The 17,701-nt window shown below is 42.4% G+C and overlaps 1 protein-coding gene across 1 annotated transcript in view; it reads left to right on the plus strand.

Moving 5' to 3' along the window:
- Window positions 1-17,701, plus strand: part of ADGRV1 (adhesion G protein-coupled receptor V1) — a 574,752-nt gene that overhangs the window by 277,760 nt on the left and 279,291 nt on the right. Inside the window, exons 68-71 of the mRNA XM_040419646.1 lie at window positions 2,234-2,453; window positions 11,285-11,524; window positions 12,667-12,816; window positions 17,176-17,649. Of these exons, the coding sequence (XP_040275580.1) occupies window positions 2,234-2,453; window positions 11,285-11,524; window positions 12,667-12,816; window positions 17,176-17,649 (1,084 nt within the window). The remainder of the gene's footprint in view (window positions 1-2,233; window positions 2,454-11,284; window positions 11,525-12,666; window positions 12,817-17,175; window positions 17,650-17,701) is intronic.

The raw sequence follows: 17,701 nt of genomic DNA on the forward strand, positions 1-17,701 counted from the left end.
AAGCACAAACTACTAAGACACTCCCAGGGCCGGTGCAAGGATTTTTGCACACACAAGCGAAGCTACATTTCGGCGCCCCCCCCCCCCCCCACAACTCGGTGGGGTGATGTAAAAAGGAGGGCGTGATGTGACATGGAGGGGGTTGAAATGTGACATGGAGGGGGGAGAAATGTGACATAGGGGGGTGATGTGACATGGATGGGGAGAAATGTGACATAGGGGCGTGATGTGACATGTAGGGGGAGAAATGTGACATTTCTCCCCCTCCATGGCACATTTATCCCCCCATGTCACATTTCTCCCCCCATGTCACATTTCAACCCCCTCCATGGCACATTTATCCCCCCCCCCATGTCACATCACCCCCCCAACATGGCACATTTTTCTCCCCTCTATTAATGTTGTGTAAAAAATTATGCTCCTCACCGGGCCTGTTCCCGTCTGCAGCAGCTCCCCTTCTCCTACACAAAAAGACACTATAGTTACATCTTCACAAAACACTCTGTGATGGCAGCCTATTACTTCACATACACAGAAAAGACCACCACAACAGAGTACAGCCTTTAAATACACATATAGCATTATGAGATCATCAGAACAAAGCATAACCTGAAGACGCACATGTGACAATAGGGCACATTGTACAAATAGACATAACAGTACAGTGCAGTCTTATGTGACACCATCAGAGTGCAGCTTAGTCAATAAATACACACTTACTTAATCATGGAGAACACCGAGGCAGTGTGCAGCCATTAAATGTACACACTCTGTATTGTGACATCACAATAAACTGTTACACAAGCTATTGTGACATTATCACACAGAAGCCTGTGACATCTTGACAGATATAAAGCATAGTTGGCAGAGGCACACAGATCCTGGCAACATACAGTAACGACGGAGCCATTCATATAAATATGCATTGAGCATGAGGGTCAAGCACAGAAGATTCAAGTGTATAAAACATATATTTTATTGCAGTCAACAGGGGCATACTGCCCATAGACCCTACAGGGAAGTTTATCTGTGGGCTGATGCCTGCTGGCCAAGTATATAATGATCTCATCCTCTCAGCTCTAATTAGTGCTGGGAAAATCAGGTACTCGTGTACCTGGCTGGCGGCTGCTGATGCCCTCCTAAGTTCAATTGCATAGCTGTCCTTAAGACGGTGATGCAGTTGAATACTGCAGTGGGGCATGGGTGCTCATGGCTCCATATCTTAACTAGAGACAGCTGGAGGAGGACACAACTTGCATCTATTGATGGCCACCACAGAAGGACAGCTTCTGGAGCAGTATCCAGTGCTGCACTGTGGTATTTAGTTCTGCAGGGGCGGTAGTTTGTGCTGCACTATGGTATTGCTGACCCCGCCTACTTGTGTCGGCCCCATCTACTATCAATTTAGACCCGCCTACAACTCTTTTTTTCCAGGGCTATTTAATGCTCCCAGTCCGCCCCTGGTAGCCAATCATATGCAGAAATTCAAATGCCAATCTTAACTGGCTACAATTTGCTAAAATGTGTGGATCTGAATTTTTTTATATGATTGGCCGCAGTAACAGCTATGATTTTTACACAGTAATCCTGTTTTATGCTGGAACTTCAGTCTTTTACCGATCCATTGGACAAGGCATTTCCTTGCATGAAGAGACGAGTTGCTTTATTGTGACATTAACACAATAGAGCTCAAGCTACCAAAACCTGCACTCTGTTGTGACCTCATGGCAATAAGGCACAGCCTATAAATACGCACGCAATATTGTGATTTAGTGACTTTCTTTTCACACTGCCGTTACTAGTTCCGTCATAGAACAGCCTGTTCTGTTCTTGATCTTGCATTGCTGGATGTTACTGAAATGCCCACCAGCCCCAGTGACTATAATGGGGTCCAGCAGAGATCCTGCAAAATTACTGGGATTCGTCCGGACCCAGAGAGCCACCATGAATACACATATAGGTGTAATTGTGACATCATTACAATTCAAGCTCTGCACACATAACATTATTATTACAACAGCCTATTGATGTAGCTAGCAGTATAAATCGAAGCAGAAAATAATTGAATACAGAAGATTTGTCATTCACTCTGTTTTGTAGTATACTTATTTTAAGCTGTTTATTAAGCATAATGGAAACAGAGCAGTGATTCAGAGCTGTCAGATACAGCTAATCAACCATTGCTATTGTTTTATTGTCATTAACAATCGTGGGTTTTACTTTCCTATTCAAGTGAGTTCGCTGAGCAGTTTGAGATTCGCCTGGTGGGAGCGAGTGGAGGAGCCATTCTGGGCCAGCACATTGTGTCAGTGATTACAATAGCTAAAAGTGACTCCCCCAATGGAGCTGTGAGGTTCCTCAACCAAAGTCAGATAACACTCCCTAACCCGAATGTGACAGTCACCATATCGTTGATGTTGGAGAGAATCGGTGGACATATAGGAGAAGCTCAGGTACTGTGTAGACACTGCTACTTCCGACTAATGTATGAATTATATGATTAAACATAAAAGTTCATGCTTACCGTATATAGTACATCAATGAGATGTCTCACAAGATGTCATTGACTGTCTATGGCTTCTAAACCCCATCGAATACAAGAATGAAGAGGCCTGCAGAGCTTGTCTGATCTCCACACATCTTTGGATCTTGGAGTGCTGAGTGGCTGTCCCATTGAATTATTTCAGATTTAAACAAGCTGTCCCAAAACTACAGGGTGGGCCATTTATATGGATACACCTTAATAAAATGGGAATGGTTGGTGATATTAACTTCCTGTTTGTGGCACATTAGTATATGTGAGGGGGGAAACTTTTCAAGATGGGTGGTGACCATGGCGGCCATTTTGAAGTTGGCCATTTTGAATCCAACTTTTGTTTTTTCAATAGGAAGAGGGTCATTTGACACATCAAACTTATTGGGAATTTCACAAGAAAAACAATGGTGTTCTTGGTTTTAACGTAGCTTTATTCTTTCATGAGTTATTTACAAGTTTCTGACCACTTACAAAATGTGTTCAATGTGCTGCCCATTGTGTTGGATTGTCAATGCTACCCTCTTCTCCCACTCTTCACACACTGATAGCAACACAGCAGGAGAAATGCTAGCACAGGCTTCCAGTATCCGTATTTTTAGGTGCTGCACACCTCGTATCATCTGAAGGCAATCGTCTATGCTGTGAAGATAGAGATGTGCAGCACCTGAAACTACGGATACTGGAAGCCTGTGCTAGCATTTCTCCTGCGGTGTTGCTATCAGTGTGTGAAGAGTGGGAGAAGAGGGTTGCATTGACAATCCAACACAATGGGCAGCACATTGAACACATTTTATAAGTGGTCAGAAACTTGTAAATAACTCATGAAAGAATAAAGTTACGTTAAAACCAAGCACACCATTGTTTTTCTTGTGAAATTCCCAATAAGTTTGATGTGTCACATGACCCTCTTCCTATTGAAAAAACAAAAGTTGGATTCAAAATGGCCGACTTCAAAATGGCCGCCATGATCACCACCCATCTTGAAAAGCTTCCCCCCTCACATATACTAATGTGCCACAAACAGGAAGTTAATATCACCAACCATTCCCATTTTATTAAGGTGTATCCGTATAAATGGCCCACCCTGTACATGTTATTTAATATAATTGAAAATGAAAAATGCAGTTACCTTTGTAGTTTACTTTCTGGTACAAAAATGCTCCAGTTGCCAGATATTTCCTTTACATTACTAAGGCACCAACTGGTGTCCAATATGTATAGCACGTCCTGCTACTGAGCTAAATGAGCGGGTCACACATGCTCAGTTCTATCCTTCATCTGCTACTCTTCGGAGAAAATCGAGCAGAGCAATTGGAGTAATCACTGGGGAGATCTATGGATCCATGTGAGTTACAGGTCTAGCTTTGGTGGAAAGAAATGGTCAGGCATTACATGATTTATGCATGGGATAACCTCTTTAAAGGGCATCTGTCAGCAGATTTATACCTATCAAACTGGCCGACCTGCACTTGGCAGCTGAAGGCATCTGTGTTGGTTACTTATTCATATGTGTCTGCATTTCTGGGAAAAATTATGTTTTAATGTATGGAAATGAGCATCTAGGAGCAAAGGGGGCGTTGTCATTACACCTAGAGGCTCAGCTCTCTCTGCCAAACTGCCACGCCCCCTGTACTTTGATTGACAGGGCTAGATATGATGATGTTTTCACTTCCTGGCCCTGTCAATCAAAGTGCAGAGGGCGCAGCAGTTGCAGAGAGAGCAGAGCCTTTAGAAACATAGAAACATAGAAACATAGAATGTGTCGGCAGATAAGAACCATTTGGCCCATCTAGTCTGCCCAATACCCTTTAGGTGTAATGACAATGCCCCCGTTGCTCCTAGATGCTCCTAGAGGCTCATTTGCATATATTAAAATATAATTTTTCTCAGCAGTGCGGGCACATATGAACATGGGACAAACACAGATGCCATTAAGCTGACAAGCTCACATGTAACAGGTCAGCCGGTTTCATAGCTACAAATCTGCTGACAGATGACCTTTAAAGGGGTTATCAACCCCTATAATGCCCCCAAAATGCCCAGGCCCCTCATACTGGTTATACTTAGCCTGCTCCTGCACCTGTGTTGCTTCTGAAGCCCGCACGGCCGCCGCTGCATTTCTCTGTCGCGCGGATCAAAACATCCGGTGATGGGGAGGAGAGGGGTGGCCAATGGCAGGCCGCGATGGGAACGAGCCTCCCTAGCATCGCGGTTGATGCTTTGATCCGCGCGACAGGGAGAAGCAGCGGGACATCAGAAGCGATGCGGGTGTCGGGGAGCAGGGTAAGTATAAACAGTATGAGGGGCCCGGGCATTTTGGGGGGCATTATATTCTTAAAATTCTAAACTGCACAAGCAGTGCATACTTTATGCATGATACTTTGAAAGGGTGATCTTGCAGTCTAGGGCTACAGGGTTTGTGGTATAAATTATTGCACCTTTTTCTGGACAAATATTTTTGTGAACATAAGTACATAATGTATTGTTTTTTGGACAAATATTTTGCATTGTGTAAATATATGAACTGGTACATAATGTGTTGTTTGAATATGACTATGACATACTGTGAAGGATATGAGGTGTGTGTTGTGCCAAGAACACCAACGGGAAGTGAATAGCTCCTGAACAGTCTGGTATCCTATAAATATACCCACTGCTCAGGAAGTGGGATACTTTACACCTCTCATCAAGCAAACAGCAGGAATCGCTGGTATGTTCCATGTCAGCCAGGCTGTATTTATATGCTGGTACCTGGAAGTGTGTCCATGAGATAAATAACCAGTTGTCAGGTAGACATCTGGTAGATTGTAATCGCCCTGCTTTGTGTTTGTTTATGGGTAAAATGTAGTAAAATGTATTTAACTCTTACGGCCCAAACAGTCCTGTATTTGATTTTAGCGCAGACGTTAGAAGGTCTGTATATGAGAAGCATTAGATCACAAGCTGGACATGACCTCAGAAATGAAGATTTTCAGAATCTCTCTAAAGATTCTGAAAATCATACACAGTATGTTGAGTATATTTTAAGGCTCCATTCACACGACTGTGTTTTTGGTCCACATGAGATCCACATTTTTTTGCAGATCGGAGGCGGACCCATTCATTTCATTCCAAATCCATGTGTCCATTCTGCGGCCCTGCAAAAAAAGATAGAGCACGTCCTGTTCTTGTCCGTTTAGTGGACAAGAATAAGCATTGTTACAATGGGGCCTGCAAAAAGTGCGGGATGCACACAGGCCGCATTAGTATCTTGCCGATCCGCGATTTGCAGATTTTATAAGCCATATAAAATGTTGATTCTGGGGCTTCTATTCTTATGACTCTGTTGGCCATTCTGCTGTTATTCTTACTGGATGTTTCTGAATTGAGTATTTACCAGATGAGGATGTGTCCCTGTCTGACACTGTCCAATCAGCGCTGGCCATGGCCGACTGTGCAGGAACAAAACCCTTCAAAAAAGGAATAGTTACATCCAATTGACAATTCATTCATGCATCTAGGAATAGGAATAACAGAGGAACAGCAAAACATTTAGTTATATGAAAAGACTGCTCTACAGTTGCTATTTCATGGGAAATGCAAATATAAGTATGCACTAAAACAGACATGTCAGGATATGTCCTGTTTAAAGGATGTTATTACCAGGAAACTCACTGTTAAACCAGGCAGAAAGCAATGCAGGACTAGCTCGAATGAATGTTGGGATGTCTTTCTCTAAGCATTATGTTGCTTCATTCTGGAGAATAAGTTCTTTTAATCCATATGTAAATGAAATGTAAAGTGTACTGTGGACGGGGCCAAGACGTTCTGTGCACCCTTGCTCGTCCTCCTTTCTTTCCTCTCCTTCTTGAGTGACAGGACCAGGCAAGATGACTTTGCAGGGGCCCGGCCAATTCCCATCCACATTAAGCCAGGTATGTTCACATGCCTCCCAGCTTTTTGGACGGTCAAAGAGGGATACTTATGGTTCATTGTGTGAAAGTCCATTTTTAATAGACACTTTAATAGTTTTCTTAGAGCACAATAGCGCAAAAATTATCTGAATATAGACATTTCTAAAATCCTAATTGCATCAAATAACGAAATAATATACAAGGCAGGCTTTAATATACAGAGAGGAACCAAACAAACATTTTCTTGATCAATATTGTAAATGTAATAATGGAAATCTATACCTCAGATCAAAAAGAGGGACATTTAAGGAGAAAAGAGGGACAAAGGGACTTGAGTCCAAAATAGGGACTGTCCCTCCAAAAAAGCGACACTTGGGAGGTCTGTATTCATATTCATCAGTCAGGGCTGCCATCAGGAAATTCAGGTCAAACCACGTGGCCTCCCCCCCCAGCCCTTCTCACAGTCGTAGCAATTTTACAATATACATTTTTCATTTCTATAAACTTTATTATTATTATTATTATTATGTATTCCATTAATTTCATGGCGCTGTACATCCAGTCGGGGTTAGGGTACTTTCCCACTTGCAGCAGAGGATTCCGGCAGGCAGTTCCATCGCCGGAACTGCCTGCCGGATCTGGCAATTCGGACGCAAACGGATGGCATTTGTCAGACAGATCCGGAAAAACGGATCCGGTATTATTATTTTTTCACAGATTTAAAGGTCTGCGCATGCGCGGACCGGAAGAACGGATCCGTCAATGCGGCAATTTCAATGCACTAATACATTCCAATGGAAATTAATGCCGGCATTCCAGCAAGTGTTCAGGATTTTTGGCTGGAGAGAAAAATACAGCATGAGGGACTGAACTGATGCATCCTGATTGCTCTCCATTCAGAATGCATTAGGATAAAACTGATCAGTTCTTTTCCGGTATTGAGCCCCTGTGACGGAACTCAATACCGGAAAAGAAAAACGCTAGTGTGAAAGTACCCTTACACGAATATAAAAATACAATAAACAAGAAACTATTAACAGACTGGTACAGAGAGGTAGAGGACTCTGCCCGCAAGAGCTTACAATCTACAAGAGAAGGGGAGAACACAGTAGGTGAGGGTATAGGCTGCTCTTGTGGCAGTGTGGGGGCAGCATGCTCATTGCAGATGGTAGGCTTTCCTGAAAAGGTGGGTTTTCAGTTTACTCTTGAAGGTTTAGATGTTGGGGGAGAGCCTGATGTGTTGGGTTAGTGAGTACCAGAGTAGGGGAGAAGCTTGTGAGAAATCTTGTAGTCGATTGTGTGAGGAACAGATGAGAGGAGAACAGAGGAGGAGGTCCTGTGAGGATCTGGGATTACGCGTAGGGATGTATCGAGAAAGCAGGTCAGAGCTATAAGGAGGGGACGGGTTGTGGACGTCCTTATATGTAGTTGTAAGTATATTAAACTGAATTCGCTGGGCAATGGGGAGCCAGGGAAGAGATTGGCAGAGGGGAACAACAGTGGAGAAACGAAGGGAGAGGTGGATTAACCGGGCAGTGGAATTGAGGATAGATTGGAGGGGAGTGAGAATGGTGGATGGGAGGCCACACAGGAGGATGTTGCTGTAGTCCAGGTGGGAGGTGACGAGAGCATGCATTTTATGGGTTAAAGGGCATCTATCAGCAGATTTGTACCTATAAAACTGGCCAATTTGTTGCATGTGCACTTGGCAGCTGAAGGCATCTGTGTTGGTCCCATGTTCATATGTGTCCACCTTGCTGAGAAAAATGAAGATGCAAATGAGCCTCTAGGAGCAAGGCCATCAATATCAATGGATTATCCCATAAGAGCTAATTGAAATGACTCCTAGCAGAGGCAGGTGCTTGGCAAGCTGCTGCCCACTCACAAAAAAAGCCAGCAAGTCCTCCAGATGTTTCAGTTAAATTGCTGAAAACCCTTTTAACATACTGTCACTATATCATATGGGGGATATTTACATACTTTGTATCTGCAAAATAAACAGGACATCTGCTCAGAAAAAAATATACCGTATATACTCGAGTATAAGCCGACCCGAGTATAAGCCGAGGCCCCTAATTTTACCCCCAAAAAATGGGAAAAATTATTGACTCGAGTATAAGACTAGGGTGGGAAATGCAGCTATAATGCAGAGTGTATGTGTACAGGGAGTGCAGAATTATTAGGCAAGTTGTATTTTTGAGGATTAATTTTATTATTGAACAACAACCATGTTCTCAATGAACCCAAAAAACTCATTAATATCAAAGCTGAATATTTTTGGAAGTAGTTTTTAGTTTGTTTTTAGTTTTAGCTATTTTAGGGGGATATCTGTGTGTGCAGGTGACTATTACTGTGCATAATTATTAGGCAACTTAACAAAAAACAAATATATACCCATTTCAATTATTTATTTTTACCAGTGAAACCAATATAACAGCGCAACATTCACAAATATACATTTCTGACATTCAAAAACAAAACAAAAACAAATCAGTGACCAATATAGCCACCTTTCTTTGCAAGGACACTCAAAAGCCTGCCATCCATGGATTCTGTCAGTGTTTTGATCTGTTCACCATCAACATTGCGTGCAGCAGCAACCACAGCCTCCCAGACACTGTTCAGAGAGGTGTACTGTTTTCCCTCCTTGTAAATCTCACATTTGATGATGGACCACAGGTTCTCAATGGGGTTCAGATCAGGTGAACAAGGAGGCCATGTCATTAGATTTTCTTCTTTTATATCCTTTCTTGCCAGCCACGCTGTGGAGTACTTGGACGCGTGTGATGGAGCATTGTCCTGCATGAAAATCATGTTTTTCTTGAAGGATGCAGACTTCTTCCTGTACCACTGCTTGAAGAAGGTGTCTTCCAGAAACTGGCAGTGGGACTGGGAGTTGAGCTTGACTCCATCCTCAACCCGAAAAGGCCCCACAAGCTCATCTTTGATGATACCAGCCCAAACCAGTACTCCACCTCCACCTTGCTGGTGTCTGGTGTCTGAGTCTGCCCTTTACCAATCCAGCCACGGGCCCATCCATCTGGCCCATCAAGACTCACTCTCATTTCATCAGTCCATAAAACCTTAGAAAAATCAGTCTTGAGATATTTCTTGGCCCAGTCTTGACGTTTCAGCTTGTGTGTCTTGTTCAGTGGTGGTCGTCTTTCAGCCTTTCTTACCTTGGCCATGTCTCTGAGTATTGCACACCTTGTGCTTTTGGGCACTCCAGTGATGTTGCAGCTCCGAAATATGGCCAAACTGGTGGCAAGTGGCATCTTGGCAGCTGCACGCTTGACTTTTCTCAGTTCATGGGCAGTTATTTTGCGCCTTGGTTTTTCCACACGCTTCTTGAGACCCTGTTGACTATTTTGAATGAAACGCTTGATTGTTCGATGATCACGCTTCAGAAGCTTTGCAATTTTAACAGTGCTGCATCCCTCTGCAAGATATCTCACTATTTTTGACTTTTCTGAGCCTGTCAAGTCCTTCTTTTGACCCATTTTGCCAAAGGAAAGGAAGTTGCCTAATAATTATGCACACCTAATATAGGGTGTTGATGTCATTAGACCACACCCCTTCTCATTACAGAGATGCACATCACCTAATATGCTTAATTGGTAGTAGGCTTTCGAGCCTATACAGCTTGGAGTAAGACAACATGCATAAAGAGGATGATGTGGTCAAAATACTCATTTGCCTAATAATTCTGCACGCAGTGTATATAATGCACACACTCTACATTATATACACACATCTGCAAGAGGGTTACTCCCTGTATTTAATGCAGAGTGTGTGCATTATATACACACACACTCTGCATTAAATACAGGGAGCCATCCACAGATCTCCCCCCTAAACAGTGCCATCCACAGATCTCCCCCCTAAACAGTGCCATCCACAGATCTCCCCCCTAAACAGTGCCATCCACAGATCCCCCCTAAACAGTGCCATCCACAGATCCCCCCTAAACAGTGCCATCCACAGATCCCCCCTCCCCTAAACAGTGCCATGATGGCACTGTTTAGGGGAGGGGGGATCTGTGGATGGCACTGTAGGGGGATCTGTGGATGGCACTGCCATCCACAGATCCCCCTACAGTGCCATCCACAGATCCCCCTACAGTGCCATCCACAGATCCCCCTCCCCGACGCTCACAGCAGTATATTTAAACTAATCAGTAACCTTTAACTTTGGATATCTTACTTTGTCTTTGCTCCGGTAATAGCAGGTAGTGCGGGGAGCGGCGCTCACTCACTGACGTCACGCGCCTGCTCCCACTAGGCGGCGCAGGCGCGTGACGTCAGTGAGTGAGCGCCGCCCCCCGCACTGCCTGCTATTACCGGAGCTAAGACCTAGACTCGAGTATAAGACGAGGGGGCTTTTTGAGCACAAAAATATGTGCCAAAAAACTCGTCTTATACTCGAGTATATACGGTACATTGGTGATTGTCTCCTACTTCTGTATTCTTCTCGTGAGTTCCTGATTCTTATGCAATTTTAGAGGAACAACTTTAAGGTCATCCGATAAAATTTGCCCTGCTGTGCTGCTTCCATTGCTGCCTTTATAATGATCATGTCCCATGATTACTTATTCAGACTTGACCAATATTCTTTATTTTATTTTTCTATTTTAAAAATTATAGCAAACTTAGGTTGAGTTTTGGGTGTACATACCTGACGCCACTTATGTCCATGCAGTGGTGTATTCTGTTTTCCCCTGTTCTGTAATATTAATAATTCACTATGATTAGCTATAACTACAATATGTCAGATTGTTCATCTGCTTCTAATCCACGTTTAAATAGCAATTAGTTTTTTTCCGCCTTCATTTTACTGTTTTTTTGATTGTTTTCAGATTTTGTGGCACATATTAGGGCCTAACTCTAAAGCCATCTTGACCTCAGGTAATAATGACTTTGGTGAACCTGTGAATGGCTCTTTCCATTACAATGATGGAGAAGGAGGACTAAGGATAATTACCCTAACTGTTCTGCCTCATGGAGAAATTGAAGTCCAAGAAAAGTTCATTGTTGTATTACGTGTGGCAAGTGGGACTACCGAGATTGATCCAAAAGCTGAAAATGTGACTCTAACAGTAAGAATTTTTATTTTACTACTAAATTGGTTTTCTGAGACTTTTATACTGATGAAATATCCTCTGGATAGGTCATCAGTATTGCATCTGAGGGGGGTCCAGCACCTGGGACCCCCGCTGATCAGCTGTTTGAGAAGGCACAGTTCACAGTAGCGCATCTGCCTTCTAACAGCTTTTTCTATGATGTTATGTTCATGGGTCACATCACCTAGGTGCAGCTCTTCCCCCTTTGAAATGAATGGGGCTGAGCTACAATACCAAGCACATCCGTTATACCAGGCATCCTCAAACTGCGGCCCTCCAGCTGTTGTAAAACTACAACTCCCACAATGCCTTGCTGGAGGCTGATACCTGTAGGCTGTTCGGGCATGCTGGGAGTTGTAGTTTTGCAACAGCTGGAGGGCCGCAGTTTGAGGATGCCTGGGTTATACAATGGACGGCACTGTACTTGGTGAGCTAAGAGTAGACCACGGCACTGCCTAGAGCGCCGCTGCCTTCTCAAACAGCTAATTGGTGGGGGTCCTGGGTGTTTAAACCCCCCCCAGATACTGATGACCTATCCAGAGGATAGGTCATTAGTATAAAGTCTCGGAATACCCCTTTAATTATGCATGAAAGCAGAGAAATATTACATCAGATTAATTTTAAATGTTTTTAAAGTGATTCTTGTTGTTGTTAGTTGTTCTTAGTTGTTGTTTATTGTTTTTTTTTTCTTTAGTTTGCACACTTTTTCCCATGTGTTTGAGTAGTGTCTTCCTGTGAAAGATCTTCTCACTAGTATTACTGGCTGACCAGAAGGGACAGGGTGTGTTGCAGTTATTTCTCAAATTTACAAGTCTTGCTCATAAAATCAAGCACTGACTAAAACATAATTGGAGGTTTTGTTAAAATAATCCAATAGCACAAGTCCTGGTTCCTAATGTAAAATTGCATTATGATTGTTACTAATTGTAGTCATTTCTTTGAGTTTCCAAAAGAAAATTACAGTATTTGACCAAAGATGAGATATGTCTAATAGGCAGTTATATAGAAAATCTGAAAGGGTTTAGAAATTAGCAGGTTATTGGGAAATTCATGAAATACTGGCCTACTATGTTTTATATTAACTGTATTTTTCAATATGCTTTTTTTAACTTCTTCAGATACTGAAATTTGGAGATCTAAATGGAATTGTACAGTTTGCAGCTGAGTCACTTCTAAAGAAGAACTATACAGAACCAGAAACCACGGACGGTCCTTTAAATATAACTCTCATTATAAAAAGAATTCAAGGGACACTAGGAATCCTTACGGTACTGATGTTTTTTTTTGCTATTTTATTATACTCACTTATATATCGCTGACATATTTCGCAGCGCTTTACAGACATTAACATCACACTGTCCCCAACGGGGCTCACAATCTAAGGTCCCTATCAGTATGTCTCTGGAGTATGGGAGGAAACCAGAGTACCTGGAGGAAACCCACACAAACACGGGGAGAACATAAAAACTCCATGCAGATGTTGTCCTTGGTTGGATTCAAACCAAGGACCCCAGCGCTGCTGGTCAACTAACCAATAAAACAGAAACAATTCATCATTTACAGTGGGGAAAATAAGTATTTGATACACTGGCGATTTTGCAAGTTTTACCATTTACAAAGAACGGAGAGGTCTGTAATTTTTATCGTAGGTACACTCTAACTGTGAGAGACAGAATCTAAAAAAAATCCTAAAAATCACATTGTATAATTTGTAAATAATTCATTTGCATTTTATCGCATGAAATAAGTATTTGATACAATAGAAAAACAGAACTTAATATTTGGTACAGAAACCTTTGTTTGCAATTACAGAGGTCAGACGTTTCCTGTAGTTCTTGACCAAGTTTGCACACACTGCAGCAGGGATTTTGGTCCACTCATCCATACAGATCTCTAGATCTTTCAGGTTTCCGGGCGACCGCTGGACTACATTGAGTTTCAGCTCCCTCCAAAGATTTTCGATTGGGTTCAGGTCTGGAGACTGGCTAGGCCAGGGATGGGCAAACTGTTGCAAAACTATAACTCCCAGCATGCAAAGACTGTCTACATCTATCAGCCTATAGCAGGGCATGGTGGGAATTGTAGTTTTTCAACACCTGGAGAGCTGCAGTTTGCTCATCCCTGGACTAGGCCACTCCAAGACCTTGAAATGCTTCTTACTCCTTATTTGCCCTGGCTGTGTGTTTTAGGACATTGTCATGCTAGAAGACTTAGCCACGACCCATCTTCAATGCTCTTACTGAGGGAAGGAGGTTGTTGGCCAAAATCTAGTGATACATGGCGCATTCCATCCTCCCTTCAATACGGTGCAGTCGTCCTGTTCCTTTTGCAGAAAAGCACCCCCAAAGTATGATGTTTCCACCCCCATGCTTCACAGTTTGGACAATGTTCTAAGGGTTGTACTCATCCTTCTTCTTCCTCCAAACACGGCGAGTGGAATTGATACCAAAAAGTTCTATTCTCGTCTCATCTGACTACATGACCTTCTACCATGCTTCCTCTGGATCATCCAGATGGTCACTAGTGAACTTCAAACGGGCCTGAACATGTGCTGGTGTGAGCAGAGGGGCCTTGCGTGCCCTGGAGGATTTTAATCCATAATAGCATAGTGTGTTACTAACGGTAAACTTTGAGACTGTGGTCTCAACTCTCTTCAGGTTATTGACCAGGTCCTCCCGTGTAGTTCTGGGCTGATTCCTGACCTTTCTCAGAATCATCCTTACTCCACGAGGCGAGATCCTGCATGGAGCCCCAGACCAAGAAAGATTGACAGTCATCTTGTGTTTCTTCCATTTTCAAATAATTGCGCCAACAGTTGTTGCCTTCTCACCAAGTTGCTGGCCTATTGTCCTGTAGCTCATCCTAGCCTTGTGCAGGTCTGCAATTTGGTCCCTGGTGTCCTTAGACAGCTCTTTGGTCTTGGCCATGGTGGAGAGTTTGGAGTGTGATTGATTGAGTGTGTGGAAAGGTGTCTTTTGTACAGGTAACGAGTTCAAACAGGTGCAATTAATACAGGTAATGAGTGCAGAGTAGGAGGGCTTCTTAAAGAAAAACTACGCTCTCCATTCACCACTATGTGAGTTCCAAAAAAAGCTTTGCTATTTTCAGCATTCCCATAGTAGTGAGTGAGAGCTTGACGAACATGCGCAGTGTGCTCTCTTTCACTTCGGACGACCCATTCTGGACTCACACATTTTTATACAGAATAAAATTTATTAAAGGGGTATTTGCATCTCAGACAATGGGGGCATATCACTAGGATATGACCCCATTGTCTGATTGATGTGGGCCCCACCTATGGGACCCGCATCTATCTCGTAAACTGAGCTGGTAAAGTGAAGGAGGGCGCACCACGCATGCGTGGCCACCCTCCATTCATTTCTATTGGTTTGTTGAAAATAGCTAAGCCCCATAAAAATGAGTGAGAGCGCACCAGCGCTCGGCTTTTTTCGGCGGGCCCATAGGAATGAATGGAGGGCGGCCATGCAGGTGCGGTGCACCCTCATTCCCTTTTCTGGCTCAGTTTACAAGATAGTTGCCCCCACCTCTGGGACTCGCACCTATAAGACAATGGGAGCATATACTAGCGGTATGCCCCCATTGTCTGAAATGGGAATACCCATTTAAGTCCCAAGATACAACAAAACGTAGACATTTTGGTATCTTCAGAACTTTAACAACCTGTAGAATAAATTAGCAAAATCGCTTATGATAATAATTCAACTTACAAAGTAAACTAAATTAAATGTTAATATGTTTGTACCCAAAAAATGGCTAAAAGTAAAAAAAAAAAAAAAGCTTCATTCAGCTAGTGAAAGTTGTGTCTCTCAGAATGGAAAGAGGCATAATCAAAAATGTCTCAATGTCTAAATTGACCAGATCGTCAAGAGGTTAATTTTTAAAAATGTTTTCCATAATCTTGTTTTGATTATTGTTTCAATAAGTTACTTACATAATTATGAGTTTGGGATAGGTTTTTTATTTTATTTCTTCCTTCTGCTTTTCATTTTGATGTGCAATTGTCTCAAATTTTCCATGGAAACAGGAATTGTCTGTTACATATAGAGATGAGCAGTCTCAATGATTATCAGTTACAATTCTGAAATTACTGTCCTCTGCGTGCACTCTGCTCATAGGTCAACAGGGGAACTAGATGAAAAATGCAGACATTGCTTACAGACATCAACTCTAAGCAATGTCTACATTCACCTCTCAATTTTCAATAATGTATCTTCATGTTTTAATCATTCATATATAGTTCCGGGAGTTACGGTATTAGCTTTGGACAATCTCTTTTTCTGTGAAAGACTCACAATTAGCAGTACTTTGATAAGTAGCAAGTTTTCAATTCCCCTGCACTGCTACCCCAGGACAATTGAAGTATTACATTATGTCCATTGAAATTAATGGGCTGTCCTAGCATGGACACACTGGGTCCTCCAAAGGACTAGACGTTTTTTGTAGCTGCTTTGTACTCTGACAAAACAATGTATATCCCAAAGGAGATGCTAATCTTTATTTACACCTTAATCAGAGCTTAGGCTACTTTCACACTCGCGTTTGGTGCGGATCTGTCATGGATCTGCACAAACGCATCGGTTCAAATAATGCAACCGCATGCATCCGTTCAGAGCGGATCCGTTTGTATTATCTTTAACATAGCCAAAACTGATCCGTCTTGAACACCATTGAAAGTAAATGGTGAACGGATACGTTTTCTATTGCGCCATATTGTGTCAGTGAAAACGGATCTGTCCCCCATTGACTTACATTGTATGTCAGGACGGATCCGTTTGGCACAGTTTCGTCAGACGAACACCGAAACGCTGCAAGCAGCACTTTGGTGTCCGCCTCCAAAGCGGAATAGAAGCGGAATGGACCCAAACTGAGCCAAACTGATGCATTCTGAGTGGATCTTTATCCATTCAGAATGCATTGAGGGCAAAACTGATCCGTTTTGGACCGCTTGTGAGATCCCTGAACGTATCTCACAAACAGAAACCAAAACGCCAGTGTGAAAGTAGCCTTAGTAAAACATACACCTAATTTAAAGTTGTCCTTAAAAGCTATGAACACCTTAAGGGGTATTTTTTTTTTTTTACAATTGCATTTTACACATTTTGGGCTCAAAATATTTTTTTCAATTGATCTTTATTAAAAATGTTCAGACGTTTCTGAGATACAGTACAAGAGTTAAAAAATCTATCTGTTTGCAAGCTGTCACATTCTGTATACTTTGAATCCCATCAGCTGGCGGCTCATGTGTACCTCTTATTTTTGACCTCCTGACATCATAAACACTCATTATCACTTAATTCTTATAAAACTGTTAAGAATATGACTTAAATAAGTGCTCATGAGATCAGAGATAAGATGTACACATGAGCTGCCAGCTGACGGGATTCAAAGAAAATAGAAAATGGCAGCTTGCAAACAGAGTAATTTTTTTTAACAGCTTAACATTTTTTATATAGAAATGACTTTTAACGCAAAATGAGTAAAACACAATCATAAAGTGTACATAGCCTTTAATGATAATATCAAAGTGAAATGTACATTTTATTTACCCCAATAATTGTATTGTAAGATATGCATGACGTGAACCAATCACTTGTTCCCTGTTTTAGGTTTATTGGCAGCTGACGAGCGTCTCTGACATTGATGGTGACTTCACAGCGACTTCTGGATGGATTCTTATTCCTGATGGGCAGACCGTTGCAGAGATAACTCTTCAGCTCCTACCAGATGATGTACCGGAGCTAGAGGAGACCTATATGGTACAGCTGACCTCCGTAGATGGAGGGGCAGACTTGGATAAAGGCAAAAGTGTGGTGTGGTTCACTGTTTTGGCAAATGACGATCCTTATGGTGTTTTCGTTTTGGACCCAACAAGTCAGAGCATTATTGTACACAGTGACATGGGTCGTTATGTGCAGGTTAATGTCACGCGGCTTGCTGGAACATTTGGCAATGTCACTGTGCAGTATCAGATATCCTTGGGAAAGTTAGAAAAAGTTAATCTAACAGAAACAATTGAGGGGAATGTGCTGATCCAAGATGGTGCAAGCTTTGGAGTTGGTACAGTGCCAATCAGCAGCCAGGTCAGTTATTTTCTAGCTACAGTATATGGTATGTAATCAATGTAATATTGAT

Source organism: Bufo bufo, chromosome 2 (assembly GCF_905171765.1).
Source record: "Bufo bufo chromosome 2, aBufBuf1.1, whole genome shotgun sequence".
In the NCBI taxonomy this organism is placed as follows: domain Eukaryota; kingdom Metazoa; phylum Chordata; class Amphibia; order Anura; family Bufonidae; genus Bufo; species Bufo bufo.